At 33.2% G+C, this 20,760-nt stretch overlaps 3 protein-coding genes across 4 annotated transcripts; all 3 read left to right on the top strand.

The window, feature by feature from the left end:
- The first annotated feature begins 5,028 nt into the window (after nt 1–5,028).
- On the top strand, nt 5,029–7,878 carry LOC105958392 (Transducin/WD40 repeat-like superfamily protein). The gene is made up of 5 exons (XM_012982403.2): nt 5,029–5,792; nt 6,418–6,487; nt 7,219–7,459; nt 7,545–7,618; nt 7,708–7,878. The coding sequence occupies exons 1-5, from the start codon at nt 5,152–5,154 to the stop codon at nt 7,759–7,761; spliced, it is 1,080 nt and encodes a 359-aa protein (XP_012837857.2). The 5' UTR covers nt 5,029–5,151; the 3' UTR covers nt 7,762–7,878.
- Nucleotides 7,879–11,032: 3,154 nt separating this feature from the next.
- Nucleotides 11,033–13,451, top strand: LOC105958393 (large ribosomal subunit protein bL35c). The gene is made up of 3 exons (XM_012982404.2): nt 11,033–11,448; nt 11,539–11,655; nt 13,179–13,451. The coding sequence occupies exons 1-3, from the start codon at nt 11,182–11,184 to the stop codon at nt 13,251–13,253; spliced, it is 459 nt and encodes a 152-aa protein (XP_012837858.2). The 5' UTR covers nt 11,033–11,181; the 3' UTR covers nt 13,254–13,451.
- A 3,449-nt stretch (nt 13,452–16,900) lies between these two features.
- On the top strand, nt 16,901–20,722 carry LOC105958395 (ATP-dependent DNA helicase). Of its 2 annotated transcripts, none has more exons than XM_012982408.2 (6): nt 16,901–17,261; nt 17,697–17,978; nt 18,064–18,237; nt 18,353–18,459; nt 19,130–19,458; nt 19,878–20,722. In XM_012982408.2, the coding sequence occupies exons 1-6, from the start codon at nt 17,151–17,153 to the stop codon at nt 20,408–20,410; spliced, it is 1,536 nt and encodes a 511-aa protein (XP_012837862.2). In that variant the 5' UTR covers nt 16,901–17,150; the 3' UTR covers nt 20,411–20,722. The 2 variants fall into 2 exon arrangements, with proteins under 2 accessions (XP_012837862.2, XP_012837861.2); XM_012982407.2 differs by having other exon boundaries at nt 19,875–20,722.
- The last annotated feature ends 38 nt before the right edge of the window (nt 20,723–20,760 follow it).

Below are 20,760 nucleotides of genomic sequence, written 5' to 3'. Positions count from 1 at the left end.
TTTATTTATTTTTATGAGCTAGATGTACAAACTTCTGTGTGCTTAATTCTTATGTATATATATATATATATATATATATATATATATATATATATTGTTCATGGAAAAAAAGTTTCATTTATTATACATATTTAATTTTTTTGAACGGAATTGGAATACTAAAATTTCGATTTTCGATCTGTTTCCTATGTATATTTTGAAAGTTACATTTTATATTATATAGGGTAAATTACAAACACCCCTGAGGTATGATCAATTTACAAAAAAACCGCCTCTTGTTTGGATAATTACATGTACCCCCTCAACTATGTTTTTTTTTTACACCTCCACCCTTACGGTGTCAAATTCAACATAATCATCTAGATTTTGTGGAATGTGCTCTAGTTTGTATATGTTTTGTGTAAAAATATAGTTTATGATGCACCACAATCTGATATATACAAGCCAAAAAACACATATTATGATCATCTTTCTTCAAAATGTAGAGTTCTAAAAGGATAAAACGGGTACAAAAGTGATAATAATCCATATAATCTCGAAGATTTCACTAAATTTGAGGAGTTGAGGGGGTGGTTGTAATTATCCAAACAAGAGGGGGATTTTCGTAATTTGACCATACCTCAGGGGTGGTTGTAATTTACCCAATTATATATTATAGATCACTAATGAATGCAAATTTAGAATTTTGATCCAAAAATAGTTTTTAAATTATCATATTCAATTTAAACTGGAGGTTTTTATTTATAAATCCATTACCAACCACCTTTATTATTCTATAAAATAAATATATAATAAGCATAGGAAAATTTAATGTTCATAAACTTATCCCGACCGTTTAAACCCAATTTCTTATTGTGACTCTAATTTCATATATTTTGAAAAAACAAAATTCTAATTTTTGTTGTCGGTTTCCGGTATTGATTTTTCTTTTTCTTTTTTGGCTTTTATTTATCCTTCCGCCACTGACTTTTGAAAGTAATATTATTGTGGCTGACAGTAAATTAATTATAAACACAATAATCATATTGTCATTGACAGTAATATTACTGTCAACTACAACGTGCATTTTCTTTTTTACCTTTTATTTTGTTTGACTTTGTTGTCAGCATAATAACATTATTGTATTACACAATAAATTCATTATGTAACATAGTGATATTACTGTATTAAGGGCCATTTTGGTTGGGTTGATCTAGTGCGATTGATCTCACAATCCATTTGGATCTTTGATTTGGTTCAGCCCAATCCATTTCCGGATTGATCATGGGCTCGAGCTCTCATTCCTCAATTACCGGATCTCAGATCCCGCCTATGGAGGTGAGATTGGGTAATCCAGTCCTCTCTCAGCCCAACTCTCTGAATATTTTACTTAAATGCCCTAACCATTTATTCACATTTACAAATATACCCCATATATAAATAATTGCGTGCTGGATCGAACTAGCAAGAGGTTGGGGTTTCGAACGTAACCGTAATTTGTTTACTATGATGCAGATGAGAGCAGCTTGCATGTCTAGTCGTCTGATGAATCCGTTCCATTGGACCCCCACCGGTTCGGCTCAGCTACTCTCCTTATCGAAGCCGTTTCCAGGACCCGCGCTCAGGTTTTACTTTAACTATATAACTTATTAACTTTAAATTCTATTGTTTGGAAGAGTATTTATGTCTTAGTATAGAAAATATGTGCTGTTAATTTTCGTATAAAGGTGAATATATACTTGGTATGTTTTGTTAGTTATCAGTCGAGATCCTGGCCTATAAACTGAAAAAGTAGCTTAGAATAGACGCTAGACAAGTCTGGGAAGGATTGGGCTCATTTGTGTTCAATTTGTTGTTGTTGATGGAGTTAATGTTAACAAGCTGTGCTAAAAAATCGTTATTTAAAGCTATAGATGAATGTGCGCACACAAATAGCTTTTGAAAATTCGCAGTAATTGAAGCTCAATAAACTAATGGATTTTACGGTGTCGGGTGCATTGGACTAATGATTAAACTAATTGAAACATTTTTTTTTAATGTTTTTTGTGTGGTATTTTGCTTACAGTTAAGTGCATCACTACAATTTTTAATGGCGCACAGCCCTGAACAACAAATTGTCGTGTTAGCGGTGTACGAAGTTCGTTGGCCTTCATCGTCGCAAAACAAATTACGCATAAACAGAAGTTTGTTGGGCTCCTCGACGACCAAGTCAGTCAAAGAAATTTAAATGGTTATCGACCGATTATACTACCTTCACTATTCAAAATTTCGGCACTCAAAATTGTAACACGTAAACAGAACATCGTCGGGCTCCTCGAGGAGTCCTTTAGTCAATGGATTAGTTTTATTTATTCGGCCGATTATATTAACTTCATTGTTCGTAATATAAATTAAATTTAAAGAGAAATTTCATTCAATTAAGTTATCTTAACAAATGCACAATGTAACAATAGAATGGCATATATTAGGACATAACTATTACAATAATTATAAGTTTACATCGAAGTGCTAGTGCTTATACTGTTGGACTTGGGTTTTTGATTTTTTTCGGCAAATTTGTTTTTTTCGCAACAACAAGAGACAATTAAGTTGTTTCAACTGTGAGGTTGACAACTTTTTTGGAAAACACAGTGAAGATCTGCAAGAGGGATTCATTGTCCGGAAGACAAGTCTTTTTAATATAATTAAATAAGGACTTTAGTGTCTTTTACACAAAAGTACAACAAATCCGTCAAATCTCATAAGTGATTGATACAACCGGATTAAATCTGGATGTGCCCGATCAAGTGAACCAAATCCGAGTTTCAGGGCAATAAAAACTAATCCAAATAGTATTTTTTGAAATACAAGTTTGAATCCCATTCATTCCCATCCCTCCAATCAAAATAGCCCTAATATTATTATATTGGATAGTAATATAATAATATAACAATATTACGGTGCTAAACTTAGATTGGATTATATAGGAACACAAATACCCAACACAAATACTCAGCTCATTTCCAAAACCCATTATTCCCAATCTTCAACACCATTTTCTTCATCAACTTATAATCATAAGAATGACGGTGATTGATTTAATCATACGTCTGCCACTTATTCTCTAGTGCATTCACTTAGTATTCTAATTACTTTCTAGAGATTAATTAATGGAGTCTCTTTTGTTCGAAAGAAGTGTTTTTAATTAATTAAATATTAACTGACCAAATTAAAATTATGAATCAAAATTAACTACTTCTTGTGCTCCGCAATGTCTGTCTCTTTTGAAATTTCTTTTTGTTCGATGTTATCTATCACTTTACAATATCAATGTTGCATTAATTACATATTTTCAATTATATCCTTATTAATTCTCCAATATTATGTAAGCATTAATTAGTAAACAATGGTACTTTGGTCTATTAATATTCATTTTCCTAAGATCAAGATATATTTATTAAAAATCTTAAAACTTGTGTCAAGCCGACAATTATTTAGGAACGGAGGGAGTAGTGAGTACACTATATGATAATCCAAATATAATTTATAATATTTTTGAGATACAAGTGGTGTATATGTAATTATATCTATTTTCAGGGGTGGTCTATTACAATCATCCCCTGAAGCAAGGTCTATTGACGAAAAAACCCTAATTTTTTCATAATTACATCCACCACCCCTTGTAATTTGTAGATTTCTTACACTAAGGTGGTGTTTGCAAACGTTTTTTGAAAGTGATTATGAGCTTTTTTTGCTCATAATCTGTTTTCAGGTGTTTGCAAAATTAATTTTTGTTTTTGCTTCTCTTAAAATAATATGCTTTAAGCTATTTTTTTAAAAGCCCCCTCTAGCCCTGTTTTTTCTATTTAAGCTTATTTTCCCGAATATTTGCAAACACCCCCAACTTTTAAAAATAAGCATTTAAAACTGACTTACCTCACAATCACTAACTTCTGCTTTTAAATAATCATTTGCAAACACCACCTAAGGTGATGTTTGCAAAAACTTATTTAAAAGCAGAAGTTAGTGATTGTGAGTTAAGTTGGAATTAAGTGCTTATTTCTAAGGTGGTGTTTGCAAATGATTATTTAAAAGCAGAAGTTAGTGATTGTGATTTAAGTTAGTTTTAAGTGCTTATTTCTAAAAGTTGGGGGTGTTTGCAAATATTTCGGAAAATGAACTAAAATTGAAAAAGCAGGGTTATGGGTGCTTTTAAAAAAAATAGCTTAAAGCAGATTATTTTAAGAGAAACAAAAGCAAAAGTTGATTTTGCAAACACCTAAAAACAGATTATGAGAAAAAAAAACCGCATTATCACTTTCAAAAAGCATTTGCAAACACCACCTAAAAGTTTGGGGTGTTTGCACATTAGCTGGAAAATAAACTAAATTAGAAAAAACATGTATATGGATGATTTTATAATTATAGCTTAAAACAATTTATTTTAAGAGAAGCAAAAACAAAAGTTTGTTTTGCAAACACCTAAAAACTGATTATGTGTGGAAAAAAAACTCATAATACATTTCTAAAAGCATTTGCAAACACCACCTAACACCCTTTTGTAGGGGTGGATGTAATAAATGTACAAACTAAAGGGAGCTGGATGTAATTTAAAAAAAATAAGAGTTTTTCCTAATAATATTTTACCTCCCGGAGGTGGTTGTAATTTACCCAAAAAATCAATGACCAAATAGATTAAGTGGTACTATTAGGGTGCATTTGGATGGAAGGATTTGGGGAAGGGATTTCAAATCCATAATAACAAATCCCTTGGACTTGTTTGGATTGAGGGATTTGGGGATGGATTTCAAATCCACACCCCTCCTTTTTAGTTATGTTTTGAGCAATTAAGGTGGATTTCAAATGACTCCAAAATTGGAGTCATTTCAAATCCCTTCCCCAAATCAAATCCCTCCCCAAATCCTTCCATCCAAACGCACTCTTAGCTAATATCAAACTTTAAGAAATGTATTTCTAATTTTCCAAACTAAAAAGACTTAGGTGCAATTACACCAAACTTAAGGGAGCCGAATTAAAAACATGGAAACAATTCTTATTCCCTCCATGCGCTCTCTCTCTCCTCTCTGCTCTCTCTCTCTCTCTCTCACACACACACACACCAAAAGCCAAAACCCCAGAGGCCAGACCCCAAAACCCCCCAAAAATCACAACTCCACCACTCAACATTCAACAATGGCAATCACCTCCTCCCACTCCATACAAATCCACAAACTCCCCCAGCACACGTACATCGACGCGCTCCGGTGGCTGCCCCATCTCTCCGCCTTCACGCGCCACATCATCCTCGCCACCTACGACTCCGACACCTCCACCCCACTCCTCCAAACCTGCACTCTCTCCCCCCCTTCCCAAACAACCCCTTCCCTCACCCCGAAATCCTCCGCCGCCGCCCCTTCGAGAATCACCTCTCTCAAAGTCTGCCCCTCCCCCTCATCCCCCTCCAAACCCCTCATCGCCGCCGCGACCGTCTCCGGCACGGTGCTCTTCTATTCAGCTGATCTTGTAAACGGGTCTCTGAATTTCGAGTTCTCCGTGCCGGAAAAGGGGTTTCATTTGGGCCCCGTTTCCGGGATCGATTTGAATGATAATGGGTTGGAGTGTGTGAGCGTTGGGGAGGATGGGAGGGTTAATTTGGTCAATTTGTCTGTGAACAAGGGTTTCAGGAGGGTTTTCGACAGTAATGGGTTGGTTTCGTATAGTTCGGTTAAGTGGGCTTCGCCTTTCGAATTCGTCACCGGTGCGTTCGGATTCGGCCTTCATTTGTGGGATCAGCGGAAACCCGGTGGACCGGTGGCTTTGTTTAAGGACAATTGGTAAGAAGAATAACAATTTTGTTTTTTTCAATTGGATATATTACTTAATTTACGTTGTTTTTCGTATTATGTTAATTATAAACCAATTAAGCGAAAATTTTCTTCTCCGAAGGATATTCGTAAAAGATGTTATATGTATGGATTTGATTCTGAAATTAGTGTGTGTATGATGTTCGTTCCATGATGTATCAATCGATGGCTCGTAAGTCGTAACTAGTGATATGTGTAGTAATCTCGGGCCTTGTCTTAAAAAATGTGGTATTATGTTCATGTATTGCAATGGAGTAGTTTATGTTGACCTTTTTTTACCACCTGTTTAAAGATTCGAAAGTTCATGAAATTATTAAAAAAAGAATAAAGGATGTCGTAACAATCGAAAATATTGCTTGATTTGGTCTACTCTGGTTTGACTTTAGAGATTGATCATTTTTATAATTGCTCTTTGGAAGTATGGTTTCGGGTTTCTTTCATCTCGTATCTCTTTTGTTCGGAAAACGTTACAGACACAACCTATAATACGTGTTAATTTAAGGTTCTGGTGTTATAATTAGTTTCTTCCTTCCCGAGATTAATATTTAATATGCTGTAATTTTGCTGAAACGTGTTTTTTCCACGACATTAACAGGACAGGAGGAACTGCTTCCGGCATCGTACATTCCATTGATATTCATCCATCACGAAAACACACTTGCCTTGTAAGATGCTTCTTTATTTTATCACTTTCGTCCGATTTTGTTTTGAAAAATACGGTAAATTTGACTTTCCCCCCTGTACTTTGGCTCGATATCACTTTACCCCCTTCTACTCTCGATTGCATCGATTTGCCCCTATACTTGAAAAATTGTCTCAATGTGGCCCTCGCCATTAGTTTTCAGACCTTTGACCTTAATAACGTTTGATCTAAGTTTGAAAATTACAAAAAAAAAAAAAACCACCCCTCACAGTTTAAATAATTATTAAAAAAATTTAAAAAATTAAAAATAAATTGTGGCTGGCGTCGTGGACTATGTTTTCTCATTGTCTTCAATTTTTAATTTCTTTTTTGTTTTTTTAATAATTATTTATACTGAGAGAGGTGGCGTTTTTGTAATTTCAGAGCTTAGATCAAATTGTGTTAAGGTTAAATGTCTGACAACTAACATCGAGGGCCACATTGCCACATTGAGACAATTTTTCAAGTACATGGGGGCACTCGATGCAATCGGATCGAGAGTAGAAGGGGGTAAAGTGGAATTTACCCTAAAAAATATGCACCCACCTTTTGTGATAGGCATTAGTATTTGGTCCGAGAGGTTATTATTCTTATCCGAAATGCGTGTAAATTTAGAAAAATGAAATGTGTGTGTGTATATATATATTGCTAATACTTTGGAGGGTTTTATTGAGTTAAAGCATCCATTAGTTTACTAATATTTGTTGTGTAAAGGCAGGAGGATCTTATGGTACTGTATTTGCATGGGATACACGTTGGCCGAAAAAGCCTATTTTATTATCCGGGCTTGGTGTTAGTGAAAACCCACATGCAAATTCACTCGTAGAAAGCGACATATGGGAGGTTCAGTACGACAACTATACACACCCGTCCAATATTAACTCATCTTCTTCGTCTAAGATCCTTCCTGCTATGATTTGTTCCGAAGATGGAATTCTTGCCGTGATTGAACAAGGTTACACAAAATTCTTTGTTATTTTTCGATGCACGAGTTGTTAAATCATATGATGATGTGTATTTCGTTTTTTCAACTCGATTAGGTGAAGAACCGACCGAGCTTTTGGCTGAGCCCTGTGCAATAAATAGCTTCGATATCGACAGACAAAATCCATCGGTGCGTGGAATATTTTTACCATCTAATTCTCTTGTTTTCTTTCTTGAAACGTTGTTGATTTTGATGGTGTGGACGGTGTTTCTTGGCAGGATGTGATGTGCAGTTTAGAGTGGGAATCGATAGCCATCATAACGAGGCCGTAAGTTTGACTGTGGTCGGCATTTCTTATTGTGACAAAGTGTCGATGAAATTGATTGTGAACTTATGTTTAGTTATGTTATATACTCTTTATATTGATCTGCAGTTGTGGAGTTTGATTTTGTTGAGGTGTGCATATGTTGTGTGTGTGTGTGTGTGTTAAGTATTTTTGGAGGAGTTGCTGGTTATTCACTTATAAAAATTGGTGGAAGAAATATAAGAGTTTAGATAGATGTTTTAAAACTAAAAGTAAATTTATGTCAAATACTATTTTTTTACATTTAAGAAAGATTAAAAAAATTCTATTGATGAGATAAACTCGGGGTGGAAATTCGAATCGAATCAAATTTCTGGAATTCGAATCAAATTTCTGAATTCCATTTATTTTGATTTGAATATTTTTAACATTGAAGCAATATTTTTCATTTTGAATACCGAAAGTTTTGATAGTTGATTATTCCAATTTTGTTTTGGAACGAAATTGGAACATGTGTTAGATTTTGTTTTTGGTCCGATTTTATTCTTAGAAATTTTATCCGGATTTCATTTTGAAAATTACATTATCATATCAATATTATTATAGATTATAGGCGACTTGAAAATACCAAACCAATCGCAAAGGCATTGCCTGAGTGGTATCGGGGTGTATCGGGGTGGAGAAGGTAATATTGTCTGCTTCACATCAGAAATAAAAATGGATCTTATATATAAAAGAAAGAAACGCTAGGGCAACCCTAAGAAACCCTAATGTCATATTTGTAATTGTTTTTCAATTTTTATCAAATTTTTATCTCCTTAATATTATTTTAAATATTATTTTCGAATTTTATCATATTTGTATCCCCTAAATATTATTTTTTATTTTTATCAGATTTTTGTCTCCTTAATATTATTTTTTATTTTTATCAAATTTTTATCTCCTAAATATTATTATAAATAATATTTTTTTAATTTTATCAATTTTATATCTCCTAACTATAATTTTAAATATAATTTTCAAATTTTAGCAGATTTTTATCTCCTAAATATTATTTTCGAATTTTATCAAAGTTATATCTCCTAAATAATATTTTTAAATATTTTTTTCGAGTTTTATCATGTTTTTATTAGTTTTTTATCTCCTAAATATTAATTTTTTTTTATCAGATTATTGTCTCCTAAACATTATTTTCGATTTTTATCAAATTTTTATCTCCTAAATATAATTTTAAATAATAATTTTGATTTTAATCATATTTTATCTCCTAAATATTATTCTAATTATTATTTTCGTATTTTATCAACTTTTATCTCATTAACATTATTTGAAATATTATTTTCGATTTTTATCCAATTTTTATCTTCTAACTATTATTTTAAATTTTATTTTCGATTTTTATCAGATTTTTATCTCCTAAATATTATTTTTTGATTTTTTTATCAAATTTTTATCTCCTAAATATTATTTTAAATATTATTATCGATTTTCATCAAATTCTCCTAGATATTATTTATAATAATTTGATTTTCGATTTTTACAGAAAAGGGTAAATAAATCTGATTTTCATCCCTAGCGAATTTTGTGACATCGTTTTACATAATGTCTGCAACATTTGAATTTTATTTCTTCCCTACCTAAGGCTTCTTCTTTTGGTAACCCGACTTTAGATTTTGTTTTTTATCTTCTTCATCCTATTGAATGTGTGGCAATTAGTTTACATCTTTTTCCATCATGGCTTATAGGTAATTTCATTTTGTTAAATTATGTGTTTCATTAATTTATACCAAAGTTTTCAAATTTTATGTATAACAATTATTTCATTTTATATGTTATTGGACATGTTATTGGACATGTTATTGAAATGGACGATTTGAGAGAATTAACCAAAAATGGGCGGAGCCACAAGCTATTGGAAGTCGACCTTCAAGACTTATTGTTTGTATGCAATATTTAATTTATTGTTTATATTTATTTTTGTTTCTTAATTTTCCAATTGTTAATTCCAGTGGCAAAACAGCCTGAAAATGAGGCAGTGGAGAAGGGCTTAGTTCCGATGCAAGATGTATAGATGGCCTTTTATGTTGTCGATAGTTTAGTTTTGATTATGTTAACTAAGTTATTAAATCTAATTACATTTAAGCTCAACATGAAAGACATAGTTGATGATTTTTTTCCTGGTTCAAATTTTCAATCTACTGGTATTAGCTGATTCAATTCATTTGGAAAATTATTCAACAGTAAAGTTATTTCTTTTTTTTTTGTGTGTAGTATACTTAATGATGTTCCAGTATAATAGAATTTTGATCATACGATACATCAAACGTTTGTTTATATTCTTAAAACATCAAAACAATGCAATTTGTTGTTCCGTGCATCGCACGGGTACAATTACTAGTTTCTTTTAAAATGCTAATCTGATCCATCCGAATTTCAGCAAGTTGAACTTTACAATATTTTCGAAAATAGAACTAAAGGTAGAAACATTATCAATCCATAATGTAATGCAAGACTGCAAGTTATAATATAAATGGTAAATTATAGCCAACCCATAAAGTAATGTTAAATTACATAAAATCTCTCATATTTGAGTAATTACAACTATCACCATTAACTATGAATCTTATTATACGTCCACTCTTGCGGTGTCAAATTTTGTGGAGTCTTCTAGATTATATTGAATATTCCTCAACGTGTACCTGTTTTATATTATTTTAACTCCACATTCTGGAACAAGATGATCATAAGATGTGTTTCTTCGCTTGTAAATATCAGATTGTGGTGCATCAGAAACTGTTTTTTTGCATAATTGATGTGTGATTATAATTATCCAAACATATGGGGTTTTTTTTTTTTTTTTTTTTAATTTGAGCATACGGGGAGGTGACCGTAATTTGCCCAATCATATATATTTATTATTTAGGGCAAATTACGGTCAACTCTGAGTAATGATCAAATTATAAAAAACTCCTTACTGTTTGGGTAATTACAGTCACCCCTCAATTATTTATTATGTTACGAAAAGACCCTTCTAGAGGTAAATTTAAGGATGTTAATTCGGTAAAACCTAACCGAAATTTCGGTACGCCAACATTTCATACCGTTTATGGAACTGAATATACAATTTGATTCGGTAAATAACCGAATTACATAAATTTTATAAAAATATTTAAAATGAATGGTGGCTGTAATTACCAAACAATAGTAGTTTTTTCGTAATTTGCCCCATATACAATCACTAGTCCATCACTATACAAAAAAGTTTCTCATAACTACAAATCGACCCCAATATTCAATTTATTTTCACCATTTAGCCCAGAAAATGGTTTCATATTTCCAATCATTTCTGTACGAAGAGGCCACAAAATATAGCTCAATCCATTCTATCCATTTGCTCCCAACTCCCAATTTCCGTGCAGACACAAAAATCATCATATATTGATAAATCATGGCTACAGCATCAACAATGGCTACCTCCGTTTTCTCTTTCGGCTTGAAAAATACACTCACCCCACACCAAACATTCCGTCCAGGTACAGTTCACCTCACACCGTTCGCCGCGAAAACCGCCTCGTCTCTCACACTCAGCTCGTCGAGCTCCATTCCCGGAATTCGCGCCCTCGTTCTCGCCGGCAAAAACCTAACCCCCAATCGTCGGAATTCACAGCCGCTGACAGTTGTTTGCGCCAAAGGCTACAAAATGAAGACTCACAAGGCAATTATTTCCATTTAATTTGATTTTGAAGTTGGATGGTGTTTTTTTGTGATTAGGGTTTTTGATTTTGTTTTGGATTGAAAATTTCAGGCTTCGGCGAAGAGGTTTCGGGTAACAGGGAGTGGGAAGATAATGAGGAGAAGAGCAGGGAAACAGCATTTGCTCAGAAAGAAGAACACTAAGAGGAGAGTCAGACTCTCTAAAATGGTTCGATTTTCGACTCCCCGTTTTCGATGCCAGTCTTTCTTATTTAGTTTTATTACCAATTTTCATCTGCATTAGTACTTGCTTCTGTTATGATTTGAATCATATTGATACAACGATAAAATCGGGAGATTACGGGCGTAAATTTTGGATTCGAACAAGCAAGTATTTATTTATCACAATGCATGAAACCGATGCTCCTTCATATTGTGGGAGGCTATCTAGCACGGAAACTTCAGTTTCTTAACGTTTCTTTGTTTCGGACACATTTCGTGTCCGACACTCGATGACACCTGTAGGAGTCCACCTTATGGGTCATTTTGCAATTTCTAAAAAGTTAGAGACGTGTTTGAATAGCAATTTTTTAAATATTCTTGTTGCTTCACTGATTATTTACATGATTTAATGATCAATTGCAAATTGATAGCTGATAGTAATATATATTTTGAATGTGCTTGTATATGAAAAAAAAAAGTTTATATATAAATTAAAACTTATAGTTATATATGTTTATATATCATATTTATAAGTAAACCCCTGTATTTTCAATATTTACACATTTTCCCCAAGCTCTGTATCCCAATTTTTGGGACATGCCGTTTCCCCGTGTCTTCCCCTTTCCTTGTATCGCCGTTTCCGTTTCCGTGTCCGTGCTACATAGGTGGGAGGTGTATAGGTAATGGGGGTTTATTAAGTGCTCTTTCGTAGAGTTAAGGTTCAGAATACAATCTACTCGATCTTGGTTCGGTTAGGAGTTAAATATAGATGTATAGTGAGACATGTATCACGGGAATATAAGCGTCTTTAATAGAATATAAACACAGCAGAAATGCATTAAATTTAAATTGATTCTAATCAAGTGAAGTGAAGAAGTTGTTAAGTGGGAGCAGAGGACATACGATAAAGAAACGAGTGTATTTGCTTATAGTTGTAAAGTAAACAATAAAAAGAATTAGGCCTTAATCAAATGGAAGAAATTTGGTGCTAAGTTAGAAAGAAAGTGGTTACTGATCGGAAAAGATTGAAATAAAAAAGAATAATAGTGCATACGTGGATGTATTTTATGGCCAAATGAACCTCGAGTTTGCTTTTTTCTTCAAATTTACCGACATCTGTAAAGAGTCGGATTGATTTTTGAGATGCTTCATGTTGTTCTTGGCTATTGTACTAGATTTTTCACTAAGGCCTCGTTTGGTTGGAGCCATGATTAACTAAATAATTGAACTTTGTTTGATGTTTGGTATCCCCAAATAACTTGTCGGGTCGACCCGCAAATATTATGTTATCACGACTTATCTTGCCCTTTAGAGAGTGTTTTTGTTGGACGTCCCGAAATCCGATAAAATAATTGGATTATCATTCGATTATGTAATCTTATCCTGGCAACCAAACGAGGCCTTAAATAGATATTTTTCGATAGATTAGAATGATCGGGCCCTTTTCATTCTCGTTTCTCTCTTTTTTGCCCTTTAATTTTTTCTCATTAATGCTAAGGCTATTCCATTGTATCTCTTTGGTATACGTAGTTGCAAGTGGATCGAAGTGACTACAACAACGTGATTGGTGCATTGCCGTATCTGAAAGTAAACCGGTCGAACTAAAACTTCCGATTCGTTCACCATTTGCAACTAACATGTAAAAGCTTGACGTTTCATACTTGTTAAGGTAGATTGTATTCTAATTCTTGATTCATGTTCTTTATCTTGTGTCACCTTACATTTTGCCCACAGTTGTAACAAGCACTACTTTCGAAACTGCTGCTGCTTGAATACTTTTTATGAAGGTTTTGTTTTGTACAAGGTTTTGTTCAATCCGTGTCATTCACATTAGACACTTTCTCTAGCAACTACATTATTTCGCATCTTATTTGTCGTTTTACGAGTTCGATTCAGACACGGCCGGACCTAGGTTTAGGGGATCCCATCCGAAAGTAAAAATCTGGGATATCTGGGATAAAAAAAGAAAATTGATTAAAATCGGTGGAATTTTGAAATTAGTTGATTAAGATTTATACTCCTAATATAAGTAAATAGTAATATTTATATCATGAATATTGTTTTATGAATTATTTTCTGAAACTACATTTTGATTGGTATTCATTCAAATTTTCACCCTAAGAACATCTTCCACCCTAATCACCATTTTTTCACCAAATCCTATTTTTTGTGGTGAAAAAATGGGTTTATCTCCCACCCTTAGCACAACATTCTATAATTCACTACTTTTGATGAAGAAATAGTGCATTTGGCCTCCCACCAATTCCAGCAAATTTTACACTAAACAATAAAATAATAATATTTCACCAATTTCCTATTTATAGAGAATAGCATTTGGTTTGGTCTCCTATGGTATTTCATAAAATATATCACAAAATTATAATTTGATGTTAATCATAATTTTAATCTATTTTAATTTTAAAAATATTGATTATAGATCCGATTATAAGTAATAATTTTATTGATTATATAATCTTAGAATTATATTAAATTTTAAAAAACTATTGAAACATGAATGAAAATCGACATAAATTATTATACATATAATAAAACCACACATAAACAATAATTTCATAACTAAATGCATAAAAATATTACAACACGATTTAAAAAAAACATTACAACATTTTTTTGGCCAAAACAAATTATTGCATTGATAATTTTGAAGGTCAAAGGGATCTCATCAAAACCTTGTTTATGTAGTTTATGTATATTTCATTCATATATTTTGTCTTGTAATTTATTATGTTACGTTATAATGTTATGTTTTTGTTGTTTTTTGATAATAAACATGTTAATTTATTATGTTACGTTAAAATGGTGTTAATTACACCAAATCCTATTTTAATTTCTATATTTGATAGAAATAATAGGATTTGGTGAAAAAATTGGTAAAATAGTGGTAGGGTGGGAGTTGCAAATTTCTTCATCAAACATTTTGGTGAAAATATAAGATTTGGTAATATGGTGATATGTGAGTTGGCCACAGTGAGAGACTAAAACTAAATAAGTTGGGAGGTTAAAAACACCTGAATTAGATGAAAAAAATAAGAAATAGTGATGGATGGAAGATGCCCTAAAGAAAGCTCAATTTTTAGGATGAATTTTTTTTCTTCTTCAAGTCATTTACAAGGGAACGTAGAGGAAGATGGACTCGAACCCTAGATCTTTTTATCCTATTGGTAAAGCTAGGTACTAACTCTCCTAATGGGGATTGGTTAGAACGAACTTTTAAAAGGGATAACTTGCCGAACACTCTTGGCCACTAATAATCTTTCAGATCAACACAACTATATATTCACATTTTGCTGAAAGTCCGCCTGAGCAGTTTAGTTCGAAAAAACTTCTTTCTCCTTTAACGCATCTGTCATGGAAACAACATTCCCTCCAAAAAAATGTTATTTCCTCCACTCATCTGCCTATCTCTACCAGTCCCCTGTCGCCGACCAACTAATTTTTGGTAGCATCACTGAAAAATTGTTATTTTTATCGATTTCAGTCTAGATTATCCAATCAAGCTGTCTACTCTTAGTTTAGACTGTCTATTTTCAGTACTCTCCGACTCCAAGTCAATTTTCAGTGAGAGTTGTCCGATGGACTATTAGCAAATTCAAAATATGCTAGCCGACTATTAGTTACATAAAATATTTTTTTGGGGAGTTTTAGCCAATTCTACCCCTTTTAAAAATAATAAATAAATCATCTGTTGAAATGGCGTCGTTTTAAACCCTTTAGACGTAATTTCCAAAGCAAGTGGGACAAATTTGTATTGTTTGATACTAAAATTAGGGCAGAAGAAGCACGTGTCTAAATAACGCCACTTGAAACCCGTGTGAACATGTCTGTACTTTATTTCTTTTTATTATTTTTCCCTTTTTTTTTTCTTTTCGGTGGAGAGAATCTGGACCTACACATTTATCCACTAACGTACACCTGTCAACATTTCTCATGTGCATGCATCAATACCACAATTACTAAATTACCCCTGCATATTGTACAAAATGCAAAACAAGCAGTATTTTCATTTTTAGTAAACAATTCATAATTCCATGGACTAATAATCTGTAATAGTAATGTATATGTATTAAAATAATATATATTTTTTGGGGATTTAAAAAAATAAAATAAAGTTTGTATTTTAGTGACGATATTTCTTGTTGTAGAGGTGCACCAATATGGTTGGCTACGAATTCCTTTATTACCAAAAAAATAAAGTTGAATTATTATAAAATTGTATAATTTTATTTCAACCAATCTTATTTTGGCAACCAAACGATGCCTGCAAAGTATTGTGCTCATTGTGAGATAGAAGGTTATCCAAAAAAATATTGTTATTTGAAATCCTAAAAATTGAATAGATGCATATGTTTTGACATATTAATTTCATATGATAAATAAAATAAAATTTTATATCCATCACATCTTATTATCAAAATGTTTTATGTAATTTTTCAATAATATTATTTTATAGTAATTTTGAATTGTTAATTACCAATAAGACACATTTTATATCATGTGGATAATAATTCAATCGTAAACAAGGTAGAATTTTCAACATAAATAATAAATTTCAAGAAAAAAAGACGAAAATATCTTATTTTACGCCAAAATCTGATACACGATTCTACTAATCGTATCCGATTTAGGTGTAAGATTAAGAATGTCGACTATATGGGTGAGGTTAATAGTCAAGATTAAAAAAAATATAATACGCGTTTTCTAAAATTTGTCCAGCATTTATTATTTCAGATTGTTACAATATATTATTATTCAACTTTTAGATAAGAGGGTTAAAAATTTGTCACTATCAATCTTTCTTTTCTAAATTATTTGTCGTTTTAGAATTATGACGACTCGTTTTCTCCAAAAAACCAAAAAGGAAATTCTAACGATATATTAGTTGCACTTTTCTCAAATATTCCCTCATTACTCTTCTTCGGTCGAAGAAAAAATTAATCCGGAAATAATTAGTAACTTTATATATATTTTCCAATAATCCTTTCATATTTGTCACTTTTCTTAATATTTACAAAAATACAAAATATAATTTCGACAAAATAAATACGAATTATGTCAATTACCAAATATAAATACAAAATTGGAGGCAAAAAAAGCAAATATAATTTAATAAGACAGTCTGGAAAGGAGTGGACATCACTTTTTATAAAAAAAGGGTAACTTGGTCAATTCACAGTATCACCTGAATCCATTGAGAAAAGTATTATATAAATCTTGGACTGCAAAAAAAAAATGAATCCATTTCCAAACTTTCCGAAAATCGGTTCTGCTTTCTCCCCCTTCTCTCTCTCTCTTCTGAAGAACAAACCCCCAAAAAAATTCAAATAAAATTCTGAATAATCTCACACTTTTGGGCGTTTGGGGAGAAAGCTATTGCATTTTATTGCATCTCAAAATTGAAATTCTGAATTTGCATTTGAGATTTGGGGTTTCAATTTTGATTCCGGGAATCTGTGAAGGGTTTTTATTTTTTAATTTTTTTTAATGGTTCAGCTGATGGGATCGTTGCATTCGCAGAGTATTGAGGATTTTACTGAAGAAGAGTATGCATCTCTCGCGAAACGGTCTCGTTTCGCCGCCGCTCCTCTTGATCAGGTCTTCCTTTTTTAGAATTTATTTTTTTGTTGGTTCTAATTGGTCGAGTTTTTTAGGGTTTTAATTTGTCTAATTTTTGTTAAATCTGGTTTTCGAGATCATGATTTAGGGTTTTTTAATTAATTAATTAATTAATTAATTAATTAATTTGGTGGTGGCTGATTAATGAGTCTGAAAAAAGGTTGAAGAGAAATGAAGCTCCTGCAATTGACAGTTTTCCATTAATTTGTCCTAAGTGTTTGACTGATTCTGAACAAAATTCATGGTGTTTGAAGAAGCATGACTACATTGATATTTTTCTCGAATACTTTCTGCACTTGCTTATATATATGTGTCCATGAGTGTGGGTTGTTCAATTTTGTATTTTTTATTTACCTTGTATTATTTGGTTGTTGTTTACTCACTGTTGAAATTTTGTGCGTTCTTTTTCGACAGTTGAGCACTGGGAACCATGTGTTTGCAGTCCCGGCTTCGCAGTACAATCCACTTGACGAGCCAAGCCCGTTGGGTTTGAGGCTCAGAAAAAGTCCGTCATTGTTGGATTTGATCCAAATGAGGCTCTCTCAAGGAGGTAGTGCTTCAGTCTCGATGACACCTAGTGAAATTGCTGACACTGGAATCAAGAAAGAGGTCAAAGGGAGTACTGCTTCAAGTGCTAATGACAAGTTGAAGGCTTCGAATTTTCCCGCTTCGTTATTGAGAATCGGCAGCTGGGAGGTACTGTTTATGAACTTTTGCCTTATATGTATTGGTGTTGAATGTGTCATTTCCTGCCTATTTCTGATACCGGATTTTCTTGCAGTATGTGTCAAAATATGAAGGTGATCTGGTGGCGAAGTGTTATTTTGCGAAGCATAAGCTTGTCTGGGAAGTTCTTGAAGGTGGTCTAAAGAGTAAAATCGAGATCCAGTGGTCTGATATTACAGCTCTGAAAGCTGACTGTCCTAGTGATGCTCCTGGCAGTATAACCATAGTGGTACTCAATCTTACTTTACCTGTATCGTAGAGACGTTTTCAACTACTAGAATTGGTGATTTTTGTTATTTTGTTACTGAAAAAATAACTCATTTTTTTAAAATTGTGTTTTCCAGTTAGCTCGGCCACCTGTCTTTTACCGGGAGACCAATCCACAACCCAGAAAACATACTCTGTGGCAGGCAACCACCGATTTTACTGATGAACAGGCTAGCATAAACAAGTAAGCCCTTAGATTTCTATATCCTTTTTTCATTTTCACAGCAACAATCTGAACTTGTGCTAATAATCGATGCTGCTTGTCTAACCTTGTTCCTTTTGGGCTTTCATGATCTTTTGACCTATCGTTTACATAAATCAAACGACTGAATTGCGAGTTCACACATATTTCTGTATTTTAATGTAAGGAGACATGGTCCAACATCTTTAAAGTGGATTTATGTAGATTGCTGTAACAGTTTATAAATGCTTTGCTTTTAATGTGACTGTACTTTGCGTACAAGGTGATTGGCAATCCTTAGAGCTTTTGTCATGCGTGCTTGAATATTGTTTCTTCATGATTCTTTCTGACTTTAAAATTTCTTTATTTCCCATAACTGTGGTGGTTTTTTTCTCTCAAAACACAAAATAATCCAAAGTGCAGTGCCTTGGCTTCCAAGTTCCTGCAGGACTTAACTTGGTCGGGATTTCAATTTTCTTGTATCTATGAAGAATGGCAACACTTTGGAAAAGCCTGCATGCCATGAAACTTAAGATCAATATTTAATTTACCGTATCATGGCTGTACTAAGTTGAGATGATTGATAGAAAAGGTCTTACCTGTATCTTCTTAAGTTGAAAATAGAGGCTGACTGCTTACATAATTTGATGAATCTTTGATGTTATTTGAATAGGCAACATTACATACAGTGCCCTCCAGGCGTGTTAGACAAGCATTATGAGAAGCTTATCCAATGTGACATGCGCCTTAATATTTTGAGCCGACAACCTGAACTAGTTATGGATTCGCCATTCTTCGAAGCACAGCCTTCTCTTTCCGAAAATTCAGAAGAATCTAAAGGCGATGGATCCAAACAGCAGCCAGCAGTTGCTAAAGGATCCCCCATCTCCGTATTCCAAGATACGGCACCAGAAGCTACTGCACAGTTATCTTCCTCCAGTTTTGGACAGAATTCTTCAGCAGTTCAAAATGTTTCTAAAGAAGCGGCATCACCTAGCTCAGGTACTTAATTTCTTCTTGTCAAAATTCTTTTTCTCTATTTATTTATTCCAGTGGATTTCGAACTTGGTCTTTAATCATAGCCTTACAGGTTTAATTGATTTACTATTTTTGGGATATGTGAAGGTTGTTTTCAGATCCTACTTTAATCATCTATGTAATGAACATTGCAGTCATTGCCTAATCTAATAGTCATTAGTTTTTAATCATAAAAACAGTAAACCATGAGGGAGAAGTTGGCAAGATAATTAATTGCTTCATTTGTGCTTCCACTTCAGCCTTTTATTAATTCTTGAAAGGCGAAAGCTGAATAATACACTTCTTATAACTTCTATCATGTCCAATAATTTCTGGTTGCCTTATCACATTTTCTCGTATTTTTTATTCAACTTATAACTGATGATGTTCTTTAATACCAGTAGTGATGGATACCCAAGCAATGGAAGGACAAAAAAGCCGGGACTCGTTGAAGATACAAGGGCTACGCCCCTCAATGTCAATGAGTGATCTTGTGAACCACATTGAAAACTGTATTTCAGAGCAGATGACCTCAGGAAATTTACCGTCAGAAACCGCATCAGAATGCCATGACATGCTGGAAAACATCGCCCAAGTTTTGCTAAGCGACAACAATTGTGCAACGGGATTGGACGAAAAGTCGCTCATGAAAAAGGTGAATTCTCTTTGCTGCTTACTACAGGATCCTGTCACAGCTTCCAATGATGGAGAAAACCATTACAAAACTGCTGATAATCGAGGAAAGAACACGTGCTTTGACTCTGTGAGCGACTCTTGTACAAATGAGAAGGTCTCTGATGGGAATTTAAAGCCAGCAGCACCTGGCTTGACAAGAAAAGACTCGTTGAGTGACTTGCTTAGCCATCTTCCGAGTATTGCTTCTCTTCCGAAACTTCCAAAGTTCTTGTTTGGCATAGAAGAAGATGGTGAATACTAAGCTCTACATATACATATAGTTATTTGTTGATCCATCGATATTTATATATAATTATGTATATGTTGATAGCTATGTAGCTGATTTTGGTTTGTATCCTCGGTTGGTTTAGAAGTGTTTTGATTGGTTAAGTGCGGTTTGGGTGTTGAGATAGGATTCTGAAATCGAGGTTTATGAAGGGTCCTGATAATGATTGATAGTGCAAGAATAGGATTGGTGCAACTCTTCTCTCTTCAGTTGTCTTTCAGATTTAGGAAACATTATTATTATGTATTTGGTTGTGTGTAAATAAGTATTTATCCCGTCTTTATGGAATGATGCGATACAAATGACTGAGAGTCGAAGGCTGTGGG

This window comes from Erythranthe guttata, chromosome 10 (genome assembly GCF_056151865.1).
Source record: "Erythranthe guttata isolate IM_541 chromosome 10, IM_541, whole genome shotgun sequence".
In the NCBI taxonomy this organism is placed as follows: domain Eukaryota; kingdom Viridiplantae; phylum Streptophyta; class Magnoliopsida; order Lamiales; family Phrymaceae; genus Erythranthe; species Erythranthe guttata.
The sequence above is the reverse complement of the archived record's forward strand: the minus strand, read 5'-3'. Positions and strand labels throughout refer to the sequence as shown.

Bases quoted from the DNA above. Each gene is read 5' to 3' on its own strand.
- LOC105958395 (XM_012982407.2), top strand. From the start codon at position 17,151: ATGGTTCAGCTGATGGGATCGTTGCATTCGCAGAGTATTGAGGATTTT. The intron at 17,262-17,696 runs GTCTTCCTTTTT...CTTTTTCGACAG, and splicing joins CCGCCGCTCCTCTTGATCAG to TTGAGCACTGGGAACCATGT. The intron at 18,460-19,129 runs GTAAGCCCTTAG...TTATTTGAATAG, and splicing joins GAACAGGCTAGCATAAACAA to GCAACATTACATACAGTGCC.
- LOC105958392 (XM_012982403.2), top strand. From the start codon at position 5,152: ATGGCAATCACCTCCTCCCACTCCATACAAATCCACAAACTCCCCCAG. The intron at 5,793-6,417 runs GTAAGAAGAATA...CGACATTAACAG, and splicing joins GCTTTGTTTAAGGACAATTG to GACAGGAGGAACTGCTTCCG. The intron at 7,619-7,707 runs GTGCGTGGAATA...GTTTCTTGGCAG, and splicing joins TCGACAGACAAAATCCATCG to GATGTGATGTGCAGTTTAGA.
- LOC105958393 (XM_012982404.2), top strand. From the start codon at position 11,182: ATGGCTACAGCATCAACAATGGCTACCTCCGTTTTCTCTTTCGGCTTG. The intron at 11,449-11,538 runs GCAATTATTTCC...TGAAAATTTCAG, and splicing joins ACAAAATGAAGACTCACAAG to GCTTCGGCGAAGAGGTTTCG. The intron at 11,656-13,178 runs GTTCGATTTTCG...TGGTATACGTAG, and splicing joins GAGTCAGACTCTCTAAAATG to TTGCAAGTGGATCGAAGTGA.